Below are 20,504 nucleotides of genomic sequence, written 5' to 3'. Positions count from 1 at the left end.
AATCCTAACCTTTGTAGAATCTATCACTAAATGGTGATGGACTATTTAGAAAATAATCTGATAAAGAGGGCAAATAAATCTATATATAATAGCAAACCAGTTTTTGTTTTCTTTGACATCAGCATTTTTTTATAGGAAAATAAAATGAAGATCTAATGGTTCAGATTGATTTGGTATTTAATCCAAGGATTCTACTTCTTCTAGGTGATGTCATCTTTTTTTAAAATAGAATTTAATCCAATGGTTGAGATTACCAAAGCTTTTAATCCAAGGGTCGAGATTAAACTTACCTTTTGTATAGACAAAGACGACGCTACCAAAGCTTTGTGTCGGTAGCAAAGCATTGCGTCTGTTAATGGAGTCGTGACCCATGGTTCGCATCTCTTCCTCTGTTTTTATATGATAACCAGTTTGCTATTCCTCCTTTTTCATTTTTTTTATCCTGATTCGATTTTCTTATTTAACCAAATTTTATCTCTCGAACATCTATTATTGACGATCATCGCAGTTGCCATTAACATTCTCGAACGTTGGAGCTTCATTTATGAAGGTAAGTTTCTGAAACTTTTGATCTTTTTTTTGTTTTTACATTATTGTGTTTGATTAATTGAGAACAACTAGGTAATTACCCGCGCTACGCAGCGGGATTTTTCTATAATTTTTAGTTATAAATATATATATATATATATATATATATATTTTTTTTTTAATTTCTGATATTAAAATAATATTTGGTTTAAAATATTTGATTAGTATATATGGTAAAACTCTATAAATTAATAATATTGAGACGATCAAAATCTATTATTTTATGGAGTTATAATAAAAACTTTCATTTTCAGATTTTACTATATATACATTACTAATTTTACAAAACCAATTTACATGATTTTATTATATTAGTTGTGTTCTACAGAACATTTCATGATAAAATTCATCTGGAATTTTTTTTAACACTCCAGATATTTTTGGTAGTATTACTATTATTTGGTAAAATTATATCTATATTTTTTACACAATAAACAATTTAATTTTTTTGTTTGAACTTATATAAACTATATAAAAATGATTAGTTTATGATTTTTTTATGGAGCAATATTCTTGGTTCATGGAGTTATAATAAAAACTTTCCTTTTTATATTTTACTATATATATATATTACATAAACTTTACAAAGCCAATTTACATGATTTATAATATTATTTATGTTCTACAGAATTAAAAAAATAGATATAATTTTACTAAACAATAGTAATATTATCAAAAATATCTTGAAGTGTTAAAAAAACTGAGATGAATTTTATCATGAATATACACAATAAACAATACATTTTTTTGTTCGAACTTATATAACAATTATTAGTTTATGACAAAAAAAAATATTAGCTTATGATTTTTTATGGAACAATATTCTTGGTTTTAAAAAGCGAATGCCTTCATCGCCATGACGCTTGGCGAGGTGTAGCGGTGTGCCCATCGCACTGACACCTGAAAGCCAGGCGAGGTACACATAGCGTTCGCTATTGAGCGTTTTAGTATTATTCATAAGTCGCTTTTTAGCGACGCCTCACTGATTCCCTTCTCAAACCAACTTGATTTGTACATATTTTGGTTACTAAACCAACTTTGGTTTAATACATAATCTCTAGTAAATAATAATAACAAAAAGGAAGTAAACTGTAACAAAAAAAATAACATAAAAGGACCAGAAAGAAAGAAAAATCTCAAGTCCGAACAGGCTAGAAAAACCCGAACCATTTGTAATGATTCGCGGCTGCCTTTGCCACTCTGCAACCTAAACCAGACGAGTCGAGTCCCACGCGCGAATATACAAACACCGTGAGAGATTCGGGATAACGATGAATAGTGGCAACGTCCTATCGAAGTTGGCTCTATGCTTCTCCTCTTCCGAGGTCTTTTTCCGGCGAGCTTACGGCGATGATGGAGTCTTTCGTTATTGCTCTGCCACCATCTTCGCACTTATCTTCATTCTTCTCTGCCAGATTCTCCGGAAAGTTCGATTCTTTAGTCATGTTCCTTCTTCTTCTTCTTCTTCTTCTTCTTCTTCTTCTTCTTCTTCTTCTTCTTCTTCTTCTTCCTCTGCTGTATCAGCTTCTCAATCTCTGATGAGCTCCCAATCAAGGTAAGAGGGTTTGCAATTTTACTTGTCATCTCTTGTTCCATGTTAAAAATTTTCAAAGCTATAAACTTTAGATCTTCTTTTTTTTGTTGTGTAGATCAATGGATGATTCTGTAATTGTTTTTAGCTTTCAAATCTGTAAACTTTGATCGGAAGTAGTTAGCTCAATTGGAAACTATCATGTCGGAGGTTTCATATGTTCGAGTGAAACTAATATTACATGTTGTTGTGGTTTCTGTCCTCAACCTTCAGTATTTAATTCTCTTTTAATAAACTTTAGCCTCCTTTGTGCTTACTTGATCTCATTTAAAGTTGTCTACTTGATGAGTTTAGTCTTGTGTACTCTTTGATGATTTTGGAGATTCATCATCTATATAGACTATACGCTTTTGCAGAATCTCCACACTTGTTTCTGATGAAGACCTAAAAGACCTTATTGAAAAACTGGGGGAGAGAAGTGATGATACCGAGATTTGGGAGGATGTTATTCAGAAAAGCAACCCTCGCGTGTCTTACACTGCCAAATGCTGCAAACCACAAGTAATAGCCAAAGCTTTCAATCCTTAAAATGTCTGACAAGTGAGATAACTAAGTTTTATGCTCTATGGTTCTTGTAGGATGGTGGTCCTATGAAGTACTTAAGCACCACGGTGTTTGAGGACTGCTCGCCAGAGGTTCTGAGGGACTTTTACATGGACAATGAGTACAGGAAACAGTGGGATAAGACTGTGGTCGAGCATGAGCAGTTGCAGGTTGATAGTAACAGCGGAATAGAGATTGGTCGCACCATAAAGAAGTTTCCTTTGTTGACACCAAGGGAGTATGTGTTAGCTTGGAGGTTGTGGGAGGGGAAAGATAAGTTTTATTGTTTCATCAAGGTAACACAGTCTATATTATATACTATCTGTTATTGACCTCTCCTCTTTAACTTATTATATCTGTTTCTCTTTGGTAATTATCAGGAATGTGATCACAATATGGTGCCGCAGCAGAGGAAGTATGTACGTGTAAGTTATTTCAGATCTGGTTGGCGAATCAAGAAAGGTAATTGTTCTCTTGATGATGATGTTTGCATCTAAACCATATTACCAAAAGCTGAACTTAAAAGCTTGTGCAGTTCCTGGTAGGGATGCTTGTGAGATCCACATGTTTCACCAGGAAGATGCTGGATTAAATGTTGAGATGGCGAAGCTTGCTTTCTCAAGAGGCATATGGAGTTACGTTTGTAAGATGGACAGTGCGCTTCGTAAGTACATTGCAGCCAGTCATAGACCCCAAGGGCCCACTATATCTGCTGTTAGCTTAATGCAAAAGGTGAGAGATGCTAATGAATTTTAATCTAACCTGAGCTCACTTTTACAGTCGGGTGTTAAGAGTTTGTGCCTTGTCTCAAAATTAGTGTTGTGAAACTGATTCTTTTGACCTTGTGTTATCCCACAGATTCCATCAGAGTTAGAGAATCAGACAGATGACATCACAAACTCCTCGGGAACTATCATTACAGGTGAAGGAGCCAAAAGGAAGAAACTGTTGACAAAGCCTTCGAAGAAACAGTTAGCAAAGGGTCTGTTACTCGTGGGAGGTGCGGTTGGTAGTGCAGTTTGCCTGTCTCGTGGTCACTCCGCCTTAGGTGCAAAGGTTGCATTGGCTTACTTCTTGACAAAGCTGAGAAAGCGTGGAGCTCAGCAGAGTCAGACTTCCCAGAACGTTGGTATTTAACTCGTGTATAGATTTTGTTTGATGAAACATATGCGACTCCTCCTAAGCTTGTGTGATAGGAGAGTTGTTTGTAGAAGTGATTTGACGTGTGAATACTGTCACATAAAAAAGATATATTATGCGATGGCTCTGACCATATGAGCTCTGTATCTTCAAAGTTTTGTACACCTCTCCTGGAAGACACTACATGTGCGTGAAGGATTTTAAAACACAGTCAAGCTCTAAAGATATGACCATCCGTTTCTGTTTCACATGTGTGCTTGAATATAAATTGAAACAACTTTCTTATTATATTGTGTGTTTACAGTTAGACCGAACTTGGACACAGTTGTGGTCTTCTGTCTCCTAAACAGCTTTGAAGTCTCTAATGTCTGTTGTTCGTCTCTCCTTTTCAAAGAAGAATTGAAAAATGCAGCATAGAGAAGAAAAAAAGGAACTGTTGTCTCAATGTCATTGTTGTTTCTTGCTATTTATCAGCCATTACATGTTCATCTGAGACAGCGTTCTCTGGTTTGTTGTCTTGGTAAGTGGAGTTACCATCATCGTCTTCGCTGCTCCATGTTTTCTCTTGGTAAGTGGAGTTACCATCATCCTCTTCGCTGCTCCATTTCCTTACGAACTTAGGAACCATGCTTCTTACATCTTTTGCCTCTGACACTTGATCCATGTCGTTGACTCTTTCAAACCGGACAGCACTCACTTTTCTTGCGTTCCCTGCTAGTATCTGTACATCATAAAAGACTTTAATTATCAGTTCAAATCAACAAAGATGCTTTTGTACAATCACCGGAAAAATTTGTGATTACGAGACCACTTCATACCTCAACTCTATAGATTTGGTGCTTTTCTTTCTGCTCTTGTCTCTCCTGTTTACCTTCCTCTTCTTCACCCTCCTCTTCCCTGTTTTCCTTCTCAAGAACAACCTTCACACTTTCTCCAGTTTTTGGGATATACCCAAAGGCCTCACACACAAAGCCTGAGACTGTCTCATACTGTATGCCCTGCTTCCCACAAAATAAACAAAAATGAAGGGTCTATAATAGTTTTCAAGAAGCTTTGAGGAATGCGCACTAAAGAGGGTATCAAAGCCGCTGCTAAAAGTTACATTACCTCTGGCATCTTCATGTTCAGCTCTTCTGACAGCTGGTCAATCGATGTATTAGCATCAACATCATATATCCCCTCGTCTCTCATCACAATATACCCTGTTTTCTTCTGAATCTCCTCCTATTGAGCCAAAATCATAAAACCCGGAAATTAAAGTAATGGAAATAGAACCTTACTAATGGGAAAACTAATAAGATAGGTTTGATCATATCAGCAGGTCAAAAGAGTTGAAACAAGGACCACTTACTTTTGAATCGTTTTCATCAAATATTTCACCAACAATCTCTTCGACCACATCTTCAAGAGTTACAATCTGCAGAAACAAAAAGAGAGAGAGATTAGCAAACTGTGGAAGAGAGAGTAGAGAAGCATAGAAAGGAGAGTAGCACATACTCCAATGGTTCCACCATATTCGTTAAGGACAACTGCCATGTGAACCTTTCTTATGCGAAATTCTCTAAGAAGATTCCAAACTGACATAGAATCTGCATAATATATCATATATCATATATCATAAGAACTTCTTCCCAGTGAAGTAATCAAACGCCTAGAGATAATTACCTGGAACGAAGTAGGCAGGTTTATGTGCCATGTCACCCACAGAAGTACTTTCTAACAGATCACCCTTCTGAACATAATCTAGAAGATCCATAGCATATGCAATTCCCACTATATTATCTATACGCTGCTCAAAAACGGGTACCCTGAGAAGAAAACATTTGAGCTTTGATCAATAATCTCTCCAAGGAAGGGAAAGGGATTCAGACAGAAGGCTTTTGGAAATTTTGTGTTACCTCGAGTACTGATGTGTCACCCACATGCTATGGAAATCAACTAGACTGCCGCTGGCGTCAATTGCAACTACATCAACAAGAGGAGTCATCACCTCTCGAACATGGGTGTCTTTAATCTCCAACACATTTTCAATCATATCCTGCAGAAGCAATCATTATAATAATGTATTGGGTATGGTATAGAACTTTGAAATGAAAAACTAAAGAGATTACAAGAGAGCTCATACCTGTTCCTCTTCTTCAATGGCGCCACTTAGTTCTGCACCACGTAACATTAGTTTCAACTCATCTTCAGTAACATAAGGTTCGCTGACACACACAAACAGAAACAAGAGATTATATAACTAGGATCTGCCAACTTTAAAAGAAGAGAAAGGCATGACAATGCAGCAAACCAAATCAATTATACTTTTCTATTTAGCATGTAAAAAAAAAACTAAAGAAGACACTAAAACATGTCTAGGATGATATATACCTCCGTCCTTTTAAACCAAGAATTTTCAGTATTCCCATTGAGAGATATGTGACAATTCTGCCGACAGGATATAATATTAAGGAAAGCCACGCCACTGGCCTGACCTAGATGCACAGTCAGACAACATAAGTCACGTTGTAATCTACTACTTCCTATCAGAGGGTCAAAATGAGCAAATCCAATAGGTATGCACGTAAAGTGAACCAATGCCAATTGATTGAAACCTACCACAAGCCTTGCAACTTCTTGAGCATTGTGAACAGCGACACTTTTTGGAGTAATCTCGGTCAATAGTAATATCGCCACCTATATAGCCATTTAGGAAGTGATGATGCTGATCAAAGTATATCCACTAAACCAAATAGAGGATTTAAAATTTAAAAGATATGACAAAGTATTGAAAAAGTTATACGTACTGTCATCAATCCAGTGGCAGCACTAACACCAGCTTCTCCAAATATAGCTGTTGCTGCTTCTGTAACCAGAGCAGTTGCCGCGATGTTCACAACACTGAGATCAACCACAAAACCTAAGATAAGAGACGAATTTTCAAGCAATCCTCTAGAGAAAAATTGCATCTAGGACTAGGAAAGAAACAGTACGTTGTTCCAATAAGTATAGTCGTCAAGAATCTGGTAACATCACTACGGAGCATTCTGAACACACCATTCTCAGGTTCTTTCTCAGCTAACTCACGCACCTGAAATGAACCACGAATCAAACACCAATAACTCAATACCAATAAAAACATTAGAGACCAGGCAGGAGACAGGAGGTGACACAATGCACTCTCAGAAAACATTCAGGGGCAAGATTTCACAATTGTATCTTCCTTCAAATAAATCTCAAATTCAAAATCCATGGAAGTTTCACGTTTCCTAACTTAAACCACATGTTCTTGCCAATAAATAGAGAATATAAAGATTCAAAACAACTAACTCAACGGCGTGCTACATGTTTTCAGCATTGTCATTACACGAAAGAAGCTCACAATCAGTACTAGTGGGAGAATATGATTTTTACCTTCCACGGCCACAACGTGGTAATGGAAGTCTCTGCCATAGAGAAGAACGCTGAGAGGCTGAGCAAAGCAGCCAATATTAAACCTTGCTCTCTAAGAACCCTAAGGACCTGGTAAATCTTCGGCAAAGCATTCTTGAACAAGACTAGGCTCTGACCAAACACCTCATACCCTGCTTCCACCACACCAGCCGACGCCAACACCTTCCTGCATCCGTATAAGAAAACACCACACACCACTGCTCCTACAACAATCCCACGTTTCAACAAGACCTTGATAGACTCCACCTCTTTCTCACCGGAATCACAACTTTGTTGACTACTCTCGTGATATTGACTCGAGCTAAACAGCATAAAGCTACTACTACTACTACTACTACTTCTGAAACTCAAGTTGCAGTTTTTAGAAGGAGGATTCAACACGACAGGAGGACAGTGAAGTCTTCCTGAAAGCTTCCATCTTTGATCACATTTCTTCAAAATTGAGGCTTTTGCGCCAATGACGGACCGACCCAGAACCGATAATTCAAGTGCCATAAGAATCTGATTACCAGAGAACCCTAGAGAGAGAAGGAATTTAAAGACAGAGCACACCAAGAAACCAAAGTTACGAAACGTGTGGGAAGAGCCAAAGTAGGAAGAGAGATAAGACGGCTCCTCTCTAAATGCTAAGAAGCGTGAAGAGTTGGTACAGTTATCTGTTTGGTGAGAACGAGATGGTGAGTTTGAAACTGTGCGGTAGGGCTCATAGCTTAGAAGAATAACCCTCTCCCCTCACGGCAGCCAAAAAATGGTGAGGTTTTTTTTCAGACCCAAGTCAGGAGCAAGTGGCATAGCTTGTTAAATGACACTAGTACCCCTGTCGTTCGAAACCAACCACGCAAAAAGGCATTGTTTTAACCGGTCATGTTTGTTCATAGGCCGTTAGTAAACGGTTGATCAAAAAAAATGGCCGTTAGTAAACCAATCCGGATGGATCTTCAACAAAGAAGATGGTTCGGACCCGGTACGTTAGTCACAAAGTTCAATCGGAAGAATGAAACATCTATCTATACTATTATTTGCGAAGTGATTTTTTGCAACGGAGTTCTCCCGGTTAGACTGGTTAGTATCGTTTATACTCTTAATGAATAAATATATAAATTGTCCATAAACAAATTTTAATTTTATGATTAAGTAATTGATTAAAATTAATAATGATAAGAATTATCCAAAATTTAAAAATATATTTTAAAATAAAAAATTAAAGTAATTAATATTGTTTACATTCTTAAAGGATATATATATAAATTACCTACAAAATAAAAATAATTTATTTTTTTGATTACATAAGTAAATAAAATTAATAATGATAAGAATTATCCAAAATCTAGAAATATATTGTAAAATAAAAAAATTAGAATGGTCAATATCATTTATACCCCTCATGAATAAAATATAAATTAACCACAAAATAAAAAACGAATTTTAATATTTTTGATTAGATAAATTATTAAAATTAATATTAATAATAATTATCCAAAATCTAAAAATATATATTAAAATAAAATGAACTTATATTAATCATATTATTTTAATTAAAATATATATTGTTTTTATTTCAATCTAACAATAAATATATTGATCCAACTATTACTTTTTGTAAGTAGTTTTTTTTTTAGTGTTTATGTTTAAATAGTATAGATAAGCAAAATATATGTAATGAAAAATATAAATAATGCAAAAAAATGGAAAATATGAGAAAAATATAAGTAAAAATAAGTGATAACAAAAGTATAAGATTTCAAAATCAAAAATATTTTTAATATGTTAGTGTTTTCAAAAATTTCATACAATAATAAGCATACATATTTTAATAAAATATATAAACTAATAAATATTCGTATGCCCGCATGTGCGGGCAACAACACCTAATCTTTTATTGAATTCAAAGTAACGATGAACTGATGCCAAAAAAAAGTAACGATGAAGAATCATCGGTTTACTTAACTTAAAACATTACAAATTACATAACTAAAAACAAAAGCTTTTAAAACAAAACTATGGTAAGTTTTTTTTTTCATCGTCATCATATCACCAAAGAAAGTAGAAAAACTTGTTAGATGCGTCTTTGATTGTTAGATGAAGTCGTTGATTCATCCAAGGTGGAGGAGGAGGAAGATATAAAAGCTTCAACTGTTGAGGAAAAGATGAAAGGTAAGCATCTCTATCTCGGTTCCATTTCTTATTGTTGATGATGTGTTGATTTCTTTGCTTCCTTGATTGTTAGTTGAAGTCGTTGATTCATCCAATGTGGATGTTGATGAAGATATAAAAGCTTCTACTGCTGAGAAAAAGATGAAAGTTAAGCATGTTGATGATGTGTTGATTCCTTTGCTTCAATTTGTTTTATGATGATGATAGTTCGATTCGGATTGATTTTTGTTCATCTATGATGATGATGATCGTTCGTTGCTTGCCGTGTATCCTCCGCGTCTCTGTTCAGTTCTTCTGTTTCGTAACTGATTTTGACTTCATTGCGTCTCATGATTCCGTTTCGTCGTTTTTGTTCGAGGCATGAGGAAAGTAACTACGAAGAAGAAGAAGAGCGAATATGTCGGCTTTGTTCAGAAGTGTGGGAAGTGTCCAATGCACGGAAACTTCATCGTTCTTCGACATAAAGGACGTTTGCAGCTATTTTGGAAGAAGATGGTGTGGAGATGTCCAATGTGGAGGAGGAGGAAGAATCAAAAGCTTCGAATGCTGAGGAAAAGATGAAAGGTAAGCATCACTATCTCGATTCCGTTTCTTATTGTTGATGATGTGTTGATTCCTTTGCTTCTTTGATTGTTAGATGAAGTCATTGAAAAAACGATGGTATAAATTATAATTAGTGAAGAAACGTGCAAGTAATGTTCAATGATTTAAGTTTTTATTACTTTTTGAGGAGGCAATGGAGGAGAATTACAATGTAAAGCATGAATCGTGTTACCATTGACTGTTAATGCCAACCACGACGTGTCTACCACTATGTGTATGTTAAAGAAAATGTAAATAAATATGTTAACATTTGGAACTAGATAATGTAATTAAACGAATACAAAGAATAATGCAAATAAAACTGATTTCATTTAACCTTATATTAATGCAAACTAATCAAAATTTGTGGGGCGGGGGGTTATTGGTAAAAGAATTCTAGAGAAGTTATTAAATTTTGAGATTGCATTGTTATTGGTTTATGAATATTTAAAATCTGAGTAGAATCTATTGTTATTGGGTAGTGACTTTTAAATTTCACTCAAAATACTTTGTTATTGGAAAAGTTTAGTTTTCATTTTGATTTTTGAGATTCTATGAAAATTGATTGTTATTAGGATGTAAATTTTCTTTGTTTTAATTCATAAGACTCAACTTTGAGAATATCATCTATACCCATAAAATTTCCGAAATCAATGTAATAAAATACACTCACATACAAAAACATACAAAATTGAAGAATGAAATAATACAAATCACAACTTTAACATAATACAAATCACAACTTAAAAAATAGAAAATAACTATTAAAATTAACAGAAGTAAAAAAAAATAGTTTTATTAAAACATATTTTTAATTTCAAAAAGAATTGAAAAAACAATTTGAAAAAAAAAATCGAAACTTTTTTATAAAAAGTTAAAAAATTTAAAATATATTTCAAAATTATAAAAATAAACATTTTATTTATTATTTATTTTTGTATTATTTATATATCGAGGGAATATAGTAGCATTTTGCCTCTTAATGATTGAAATGATTTTTTTCACTTTTACCTGCCACCATTAATTTCTTACCTTAAAATTTTAACAATCAATAGAATTCTATACACAAGTTATAAAAATCTATGTGTAAAATTTATTAAATCTAGTTAAGTTGAAAAATCCTCTCAACTATTAAAATCATCAAAGTCCACAAAAATTCATGTTCCAATAACCCCTCCTTAATTAATCAACAAATTGGTCCATATATCTTACAAATCGTTTACCAAGTCCTGTATCCAGGCTGGCCCAGTGAGCTATCAGAAATCAAGCAAAAGACGTGAATGTTTTTAGATTAGTAAAACTCGGACGTGAAAAAAGATTATGTTAGAATAAGACCAAGAAGTTGATTGAATAATAGACTGCAACATTCACGTCTAGAAACGATGCCCCGAAACCAAAAACACCTCACATATCGATATTGTAGACTTGTGCGCACCACGTGATTCCGTTAATTGAGCTTAATATTTTGCATTTGATTATGCCAACTTACACTAGTCTTCTGACAAGAACTCTAAACCCATTTTTCTGTTTCTTCACGTTCAGCCCATTTATATTATTCGTTTTCGGATTTGTCCAACTCCGGTTTAGTTTGGTCTAATATGAGATAGAACGGAAACTTTTTTATATTCAAGTGAATCGGGAGACTTAACAAGAATTTTAAGCATTTCTTATTTAATTTGACATAAAGTAGCAATGCAGAACCGCTGTTTTTTTTTTGGTTTCAGACATTACAGAGTTTACACGTAAGAACAAAAGGTTTCAAGTATGATATCTTGTGAATCAAATTCAGACTGAAACTCATGCTTCCTAACTTTTTTGTCAACGTCATCACTAGGAAAATAGAGGTTTAATCAAAACTTGAACTTGATCTTGTGGTGTACTCAGCTACTAGTTTAGCAAAAGATGAAGACTTGTTCTCCAACAACTTCACCGGAGAATCATACTCCTCAATGATCCCTGCACATATTAACAAAAAGACAACACACTGCCTCAATGATTCATCTGTTCAAAAGCACAAGTTCTATCAAATGATTTGAAATAGTTTCAGACAAACCATCGCTAAGAAGCAGAACCATGTCACTGTCAATAACCGAAGATATCCTGTGTGCAATGGTTATCACTGTACAATCTGAGAAGTGTTCTCTCAACGTTTTCTGGATCAGATTGTCAGTTGCTGTGTCAACAGAAGCAGTAGCTTCATCAAGAACCAAGATCTTGCTTCTCTTGAGAAGAACTCTCCCAAGACACACAAGCTGTCTCTGACCCATGCTCCAGTTCTCTCCATTCTCACTCACAGATGAGTCCAGCTTTTGTTCCTTTTTCCTCACCTCGTCACCTAGTTGGCACTTGTCAAGAGCCTAAGAACACAAATGAATCAATACTCAAGAATGAACAGTGTGTCTTACTAGTTAAAGAAAGGTGGAAAGAAACTAAACCAACACACCTCCCAGATTTGATCATCAGTGTATTCTTCAAGAGGGTCTAAGTTACTTCTCACAGTTCCTTCAAACATGGTTGGATCTTGAGGTATAATACTAAGCCTCAAACGCAAGTCATGCAACCCTATGGTCAATATATTCACTCCATCTATCCTGATCTCTCCACCTGAAGGCTCCACAATGCGGAAAAGTGTTTGTATCAAAGTCGATTTCCCGCTACCTGTTCTTCCAACGATCCCTGTTCTTAAACCTCCTTTGAATGTGCATGTTATTCCTCGCAACACAAGTGGCATATGTGGAGCATATCGAACCTAAACAATATGTCACAAATGGTTAAGAACAAGTGGAGATCTATAATATAAAATTTTATGTAATATTCTCATAGTTTGTAATAACATAATTAAAAAAAAAAACATGTAATCTTGGTACCTGGAGATCATGGATGTCTACTTCTCCACGTGAAGGCCATGATTGCGCAGGCCGGTTTGATTCTATCACAAGAGGTGGTTCACTAGGTACACTTGCATACTGAAGCATCCTCTCTACAGATATGATTTTGTTCTCGAGATTACAGAGAGTCCATATAAGCCAAGCTTGCATGGTATTCAAATTGAGTCCATAAGTCACTGCTAGTCCCGCCAGGCTTGGATCAATCACTCCAGTAGGTATAGAGATTAAGAAAACCAGTGAAAAGGCAAACGTAAGTGAAGATAACATATCGAGTCGAAAGCAAAGCCATTCCATTGCTCCAGCTAAATAGAATTTGGGCCTAGAGAAATCATCACTAAGCCTCATGTTGTCACCACAGAATCTTGATTCTTGGTTGAAACTTCTGATGGTTGTTGACCCTGAGATCGTTTCTGAAAAATGCTGAATCAGTGGGGCTTTGGATACTCCGACTAAACGTGAAAGTTCTCTTGCTGCAGCTATGTAATAACGCTGCAAAATTGAAAGATTATTATTACAGAATCAATCTATATGGACTACTAGATTAGAATAAAAAAGTACCTGATACCATATGGAGGCAGCAACCACAGGGATAAAGACAAGAAAAACAAGCCAAGAAACTTGAGACATAACTCCAATGATTCCTATAAGCTGAATGACTGTGATAGCAACTGCTTCGAACTCATATGGTATGATCAAATCCACTGAAGACTGGTCAGTAGAAGCCTGTAGCATAAAAATAAGGAACATTGATCAACAAAACAGAGATATATATATATAGAGACTCTGATATAACTATAGTGTCCAGAGACATACTCTATTCATGATTCTTCCACTCGGTGTGGAATCAAAGAAAGACATGGGCGAGCGGAAGATACAGTGGTGCATCTTTTGAAACAGTTCAGTAGCAGTCTTGTAACCAGCGGTGACAAGAAGTGTAGCTCTAACGAGAATGCAGAGGGAACTTCCAACGGCTAAAGCAACATAAACAATCATCAACGTTGAGATGTTCACAGGAGCTTCCACATCTTTAGAAACAGGAGTAGCCCAAGCCATCCAGTAGTTGCTACCAATCTGTAGAAGCTGAAACAGAACTTGTGCCAACACTATGAAAGGCACAAGAGCTCCTCCATAGGCTAATGTAATATATTTCCAGTATACATCCAAAGCAACGCTACCTTTCTCCCTCTCTTCATCTTGCACAAGTTGTCTTTTGGTCTCCTCAGTGTCTGGCTTATCGTTCTTCACATCTTGACTTTCTTGTTTCACATCAAAACCAGTAGCACCTTCTTGACCACCTAAAGCTGCTATCTCAGAAACAGAATTGGTATCAACAGAACCAACTACTGCAAGAGCCTCCTGATGTGCACCTATAAGCTCCATGAAATCTGTTCCTGAGCTGAGGATATCATTGTATTTACCAGCTTGGCTGATCCTTCCATCTTTCATGACCTGAGACACAAGACAGATAATTCCGGAATATTCACTTGTTCTCAGTTACACAATTTTGAAAAGATAAAAGATACTAATACTTCCTCTCCATGTCATTTTGACATTTTTTACATAAATTAAGCAAATGATTAAAATGTATTTATATCCTTAATTATTCCTTCTGTTTAACCAATAATGTTTGAAATAAATAATTGATAAGATCAGGGCATTTACAATCAAAATTAAGCTTAAATTAAGTAAAATGACACTATTTGTATGAAACAGAGAGAGTACTATTATGTATTAACATACCAGTATAAGATCAGCAGCAGGTAAGAACTCAACTTGATGAGTTACATATATAACTGATTTTGAAGACAAAAGCCCCAGCAAAACTTCCTGTAAGAACAATAATAATGAAACTCAATATGATGCAATTAAAAAAAAAAAAGATCACACACTAACGGCTAAGAAGTACCTTAAAGAGATGTGACCCTGTGTGAGCATCCACAGCACTAAAAGGATCATCAAACAGATAAATATCAGCATCTTGGTAGAGAGCACGTGCAATCTGTATCCTTTGCTTTTGTCCACCACTCAGATTGATCCCACGCTCTCCTATAACAGTCTGATCACCAAATGAGAGTACCTCCAGATCCTTACTCAAAGAACATGCTTCAAGCACCTTCTCATATCTCTCTCTTTCCATAGGCTTACCAAACAAGATGTTGTCCTCAATTTTACCACTCTGAATCCAAGGAGATTGTGCAACGTAGGCCTTTGTCCCACAAACCTTAAGACTTCCAGATATCTTTGGTACTTCTCCAAGTATAGATGAAAGCAAGCTTGACTTCCCAGAGCCAACAGTACCACAAACTGCAACTTTCATCCCAGGAAGGACCTTGAAGTTGATGTCTTTTAAAGTTGGGCTTTCAGCTGAGACATCCCATGATAAAGTGCTGTTGCTCACTTCCACAGCTATGTCTGAACCTCCTTGAGGAAGCCTCTCTACAACATCTGGCTGTAAGTTGTCTAGGCAGAGATAAGATGCAATTCTATCAAGAGAGACTTTGGTCTGCACAATCATGGAGATGGTTTCTGGAAGATTGTAGATTGGCTCTTGCAAGATCCTGAACGTTGCAAGCGCTGAGAGTATCTTTCCGGACTCAAGTGGGATGCCAAGAAGTATACAAGCACCAAAGGTGGACACTGAGACCAAAGTAGGAGCTCCCCAGAAAACAAAGCTTATAACAGCTGAGTTATACACATACTTCTTCAACCAACCTTCCTCAGACTTCCTAAGATCAAATATCTTGGACAGAAACTTCATCTCCCATCCTTGAAGTTTGAGAATCCTCATGTTTCTCAAGATCTCAGTCGTTGATTTCATCCTGCGATCTTTAGCTTCCATTAACTTCTCCTGAAACCTCTCTTGCATCCTCCCAAATGGAAAGTTCACTAGCATTACTAGAATGGTTGCAATCAAAGCTGCTATTGAAGCTAATCCAAGATTCCTATACAAGATCCATAGAGCTAGACCAACTTGTAACAAAATCATCCATGGATCATGCATGTGCCAACTAAAATTAACAATCCTCGTAGTATCCACAGCCATGACGTTTATAATCTCACCGCTTGTGCGTCCTTGCTTTGAATGGCATGAAAGAGTCAGACTCTTTTCGTATACCATCGCCACCAAGGAAGATCTCATCCTGAAACCAGCCTTCTGTGCCCTAAAGAACCAATGTCTCTGCGAAAGACACTCCACAAGCTTAGCGAGAAAGAAAGTGATGACTAGCACATACCCTTCGTTGTTGTACTGCCTACGTCCGTTGAGGTACTGGACGAATGTATCAATGAGCGCTGGTCCAACGTATGAAGCCACCGTGTAGATGAAAGCAAAGAGTGCAGTCACTAGTATCTCCCACTGAGCTGAAAAGAACAACGCTTTCATGAGCTTGAACGTTGTCACGCCACTTATCTCACTCTCACTTTCATCACCACCATCTGATGATGACTCAAGCATAGTCTTGAACTTAGGTGCTAACCCAACTACACTGTCGCTATCATGAAGCTGTGGAACGTCTTCAAGATCAAGGGGTTTCTTGTTTCCAGTCTCTATCAATGGACCCATCCAAGAGAAAGTCAAGAGACTGAGAATGCCAGCTCTAGAGTAAGGAGTAGCCTCATCACTCCCCTCACCACCACCAACAGTAGAAGCTCCATTCAAGAGTGGCTCTTCCAGACCTCCATTGCTGTTGCTGTTGTTGTTGCCTACTCTGGCTTTCTTGAAAGCCACATAGCAGAGAAGCAAAGCACCACCAACAGCAACTATGTCGTACACTAGAAGATGAACATGTACGGTCTCTTCTCTCTTGTCTACCACAAGAGAGTAGCATGAAACCAAGAGATAGAAAACGAACCAGATCCTAAGCAAAAGCGGAGACTTTCTATGCTCATAATCAGTGCAACGATGCAAGCAAACAAACAAAACCCCCCAAGACACCGTTGGTAATAGAAAGACGACGAGAGAAACTAGCTGCTCATTGTCTGACCAACCACTCCCGTACCAATAGAAACAACTCAACGACATCAACACGAGGTTAAAGAGAGACAAAGCTAAACTACAAAACAGAACCGACTTAAACCCGAACCCTCTTCTATCTTTTAACCTCTCAGTAACAACAGAACCAAAACCATTGTTAAGCACCAATGAGCAAAACAGAACCAGCAAGAAAACAGCGTGCAAGAAACCAGAGACAAATCTTGGTTCCATAAGATAAGAACTAGATTCCGAGAAGGACAAGAACGTTGTTAACATACCGTTATCTTTCGTGGAACCCAGAAAGTCCATAGCTTTGCTCTGTTTCTCTCTCTCTCTCTGTTTTCAAATGATTTGGTAGTACAGAGAGAGTTTTGGACGAAGGAGAAGTACTTTTTTTTTTGACATCACGAAGGAGAAGTACTTATACAAGAGATATGTAAAAGATTGAGCTGCAAGTAAGTTGAAAAGTCTTTATTTTTCTTTTTGTCAGTCAATGAAAATGATAGTCTTCTGTCTCACTATCTCATTTCGTAATACATGATTTTCTTTCCTTATCATAACGACATTATAGTCAGCGATTGAAGAAGATACCCACACAAGTCCATAGTCTAATCATGTAACCCAGCTTATGAGCCTTTTATTTCCACCACGAGATTGAACCATGGCCGCAAAAGTACTTTTCCTAAAAAGAGTCTTTGTCCAGACTTTTCCTTTAGCCACTTGCATCATCATGTCAATGGCATCAAAAGAAAAGTCTCAAAGCATTTACAAAAAAAATTACATTAATCCCACTGCTTAGATTTTGCTTAGTTTTTTTTCTTGAAAATGAAGTTGTCCTTGGTGGCTTCCTCCTGTTTTTATGATTCAAGCTTCAATGTTCCTTCATCCGTTTATGTCACATTTATACATATGTTTTTCTAGTCAGAATTCTTGACACACTAATAATAAAATAGAACGAACAGTACCATACATTATCATATGGTAATCATTATATACAAATAGACTAGTTCGTCATCTGTAAAAGGGAAGAAGAATATGAACAAAGTAAGGTTTTTACAAAAAAAAAATAATAAAATTTGACACTTGGCATATCTTCATCAGGTATAGGACATTATCATATGTCAAGAAAAAAGGTTGAAAAGAAGTTACCAATATAAAACCTATCAATACTGGTGTCGCAATGCAATTTAAAGACGATGACTTAAACCAAATTAAAAATTAAAAAGTCATTCAAACCGAATATTGTCGTTGGTAGACTGGATTTTATATAGGTCTACATTGATAGTTATTATAGTGGGCCGTTTGTTTTATTAAGTGGGCTTTAAGGTCCATATATAAAACAAGCTTATGGATAATCCTCGAAGCGAAGCTGCGGAAGAGAAAACTATACATTCATCATCCTTGGAGAGCGCTGCTCAGAGTTGGAGGAGGAAGAAGAAGAAAAATCGATTCTTTTGTTTGGAAAATCAATGGCGGTTTCTTCTGTAGCTTCGTTCATGTTACCCTCATTCTCCAATCCCACCTCTTCGTCTTCTTCTACCAGACAGAAGGTCTCTCTGCTCTCCTCGCTTCCTACACATAGCGGCATCGTCCTTATTAACAAACCCTCCATCTCATCATCATTTACGACGAAGAGGGTCTTCGCAGCTCCCGAAACCCTATCTCCAGAAACTCTCGACGAACCCTCCTCCGAGGTATACATACATATTCTCCTCTCTCTGGTTCTTGATTGTGTGTAAAGACAATGCAGACATGTACCGAACAGCTTGTCTTTTTTTGTCTGAATCATTTAGACATATAGCATCATCCTGTCGGTTTTTTCTACCGTATTTGCTAATAAAGCTGCTCCCTTTATGGTGTTTAGTGTTTTGTTCTGGTTGGACTTTTTTTTATCTTACATACTTGTCTTTGTATCTGTGGTGTTGATTCAGGTTTCGAACTCTTCCTCGATCAGCGTTGACGCGGATAAGGTATGTTCCGTTGCAATTAGTGATCTCACTACATGAAATTTATCTTTTTTTAGATGAGCTTTGGAGGTTTTATGGAGTCTTGGCTCACTGTGTTCTTACATTACTCAGAGCTGTCTTCTGTATATTTAGAAATGACATTACGTAGATAGTTTTCAGACCACTATCATGTTTAGATAAGAGTGCTGTTGTGTAATTTTACTGAAGTTGAAATATTTTCACACCAGAGTTATGTTTTCTTTGGAGGTTTTTGTGGGAGATTCATTGTTTTATTTGGTTAAAGTTGAGTTATGTTTTATTGTAAGCAGATGGCGCCAAAGCAGAAGATTAGGATCAAGCTTAGATCGTACTGGGTGCCTCTTATTGAGGACTCATGCAAGCAGATACTTGACGCTGCGAGGAATACTAATGCTAAGACGATGGGTCCTGTCCCATTGCCAACCAAGAAGCGTATCTACTGTGTTCTCAAGTCTCCTCACGTCCACAAGGATGCAAGGTTCCATTTTGAGATCAGGACTCACCAGCGGATGATTGATATTCTCTACCCCACTGCTCAGACCATTGATTCCTTGATGCAACTTGATCTTCCTGCTGGTGTTGATGTCGAGGTCAAGCTCTGAAGATCAGGGGTAACTACTACAATGGTAAGAAAGGAAAGCTCTTTTTGATGCTTATCCACGCTAAGTATTTTATCAAATTATAACTTACCTCACAATGTCTTGATGCTTGTTCTTAACCAAAGTTTTTCTTCTTCTTCACAGGTGATGGGAACTTGCATTGCATGAACAGACTGTTTCAGATCAACGACGTTGGTTAGAACTTGTAAGCCCTCCTGTATACTCTTTTTGAGAGCCTCTGTAATGAGTATTTTCTGTTAGTGATCTTTGGTCTTTTATTAATTACAATATTTTTTCTTTTGTATTTAATTCGGATCTTTATTTGAATATCAGTATGAACAGAAACGAGGAAAGTTAAAATATACTTACAAGTTGAGGAGATTACTAAAAAAATAAGTTGGAATCATGAAAGCAACTTCACTAATATAATTAGTGTGGCAGGTTTTTCCGCAAACTTAAGTAAGTTTACCATGAAATACTAATTTGGCAGTATGTATAGATATTCAGCTAACCAATATTATTTAACTTGGAGAATATTACAATCATAAGTCATTATTTATATAATCTTATAAACTAGAATGTTTATCAAAGGATTTTACTTTTACCTCATTTTTTGTAGTAGTTTTCATGTTCGTCATTTTCAAAATTTCATTAAAGAGGTAAAATAATCTTCTATCCATATTTTATAGATATATAAATACAGATAATTATAGTTTTCGAATTACATGTTTCTAAATTCAAATTTCTATCCATAAAGATATGAAATAATATTTTTTTTTAGTTTTTGAATTATGTGTTTCTAAATTCAAATTTTTTATAATTTTTTCAAATTTTCAAATCTCTTTTTGAAATTCGGAAAATTTATTTTAAGCTATTTTAAATTTTAAATATAATAATTTTAAATATTATTTATTTTAAAAATCATAAAACCTATCTTTCAAAACCTCGCTCTTCAAATGCAAACTTTAAGTTGATTAGTTAACTATATGGATATAATATAAATATTTATTTGTCTATTTAAAATTA

General features: G+C 35.9%; 4 protein-coding genes across 6 annotated transcripts; 2 read left to right on the top strand and 2 right to left on the bottom strand.

The window, feature by feature from the left end:
• Nucleotides 1-355: 355 nt before the first annotated feature.
• Nucleotides 356-4,010, top strand: LOC130494442 (uncharacterized). Of its 3 annotated transcripts, none has more exons than XM_057010968.1 (7): nucleotides 356-373; nucleotides 509-550; nucleotides 2,519-2,680; nucleotides 2,758-3,018; nucleotides 3,103-3,184; nucleotides 3,258-3,454; nucleotides 3,581-4,010. In XM_057010968.1, the coding sequence occupies exons 1-7, from the start codon at nucleotides 371-373 to the stop codon at nucleotides 3,857-3,859; spliced, it is 1,026 nt and encodes a 341-aa protein (XP_056866948.1). In that variant the 5' UTR covers nucleotides 356-370; the 3' UTR covers nucleotides 3,860-4,010. The 3 variants fall into 3 exon arrangements, with proteins under 3 accessions (XP_056866948.1, XP_056866947.1, XP_056866946.1); XM_057010967.1 differs by lacking the exons at nucleotides 356-373; nucleotides 509-550 and adding exons at nucleotides 1,255-2,069; nucleotides 2,103-2,143 and having other exon boundaries at nucleotides 2,536-2,680; XM_057010966.1 differs by lacking the exons at nucleotides 356-373; nucleotides 509-550 and adding an exon at nucleotides 1,255-2,143 and having other exon boundaries at nucleotides 2,536-2,680.
• Nucleotides 4,011-4,126: 116 nt separating this feature from the next.
• LOC130512714 (putative DUF21 domain-containing protein At3g13070, chloroplastic) lies at nucleotides 4,127-8,052 on the bottom strand. Its single transcript, XM_057010965.1, has 13 exons — nucleotides 7,259-8,052; nucleotides 6,838-6,935; nucleotides 6,652-6,745; nucleotides 6,464-6,541; nucleotides 6,236-6,339; nucleotides 5,988-6,069; nucleotides 5,761-5,900; nucleotides 5,528-5,670; nucleotides 5,360-5,451; nucleotides 5,214-5,279; nucleotides 4,970-5,086; nucleotides 4,681-4,860; nucleotides 4,127-4,583 (listed from the first exon to the last, which is right to left on the bottom strand). The coding sequence occupies exons 1-13, from the start codon at nucleotides 7,790-7,792 to the stop codon at nucleotides 4,326-4,328; spliced, it is 1,986 nt and encodes a 661-aa protein (XP_056866945.1). The 5' UTR covers nucleotides 7,793-8,052; the 3' UTR covers nucleotides 4,127-4,325.
• A 3,633-nt stretch (nucleotides 8,053-11,685) lies between these two features.
• Nucleotides 11,686-17,280, bottom strand: LOC108856926 (ABC transporter C family member 3). The gene is made up of 8 exons (XM_018630831.2): nucleotides 14,828-17,280; nucleotides 14,662-14,748; nucleotides 13,735-14,370; nucleotides 13,480-13,644; nucleotides 12,901-13,410; nucleotides 12,477-12,782; nucleotides 12,087-12,390; nucleotides 11,686-11,989 (listed from the first exon to the last, which is right to left on the bottom strand). Exons 1-8 carry the CDS (start codon nucleotides 17,201-17,203, stop codon nucleotides 11,880-11,882), a joined length of 4,494 nt encoding a protein of 1,497 aa, XP_018486333.1. The 5' UTR covers nucleotides 17,204-17,280; the 3' UTR covers nucleotides 11,686-11,879.
• A 973-nt stretch (nucleotides 17,281-18,253) lies between these two features.
• Nucleotides 18,254-19,842, top strand: LOC108857481 (30S ribosomal protein S10, chloroplastic). Its single transcript, XM_018631470.2, has 4 exons — nucleotides 18,254-18,588; nucleotides 18,826-18,864; nucleotides 19,170-19,505; nucleotides 19,623-19,842. Exons 1-3 carry the CDS (start codon nucleotides 18,364-18,366, stop codon nucleotides 19,479-19,481), a joined length of 576 nt encoding a protein of 191 aa, XP_018486972.1. The 5' UTR covers nucleotides 18,254-18,363; the 3' UTR covers nucleotides 19,482-19,505; nucleotides 19,623-19,842.
• Nucleotides 19,843-20,504: the final 662 nt, after the last annotated feature.

Source organism: Raphanus sativus, chromosome 5 (assembly GCF_000801105.2).
Source record: "Raphanus sativus cultivar WK10039 chromosome 5, ASM80110v3, whole genome shotgun sequence".
Lineage (NCBI taxonomy): Eukaryota > Viridiplantae > Streptophyta > Magnoliopsida > Brassicales > Brassicaceae > Raphanus > Raphanus sativus.
Note: the sequence above shows the minus strand (reverse complement) of the source record. Positions and strands in the feature narration are given on the sequence as shown.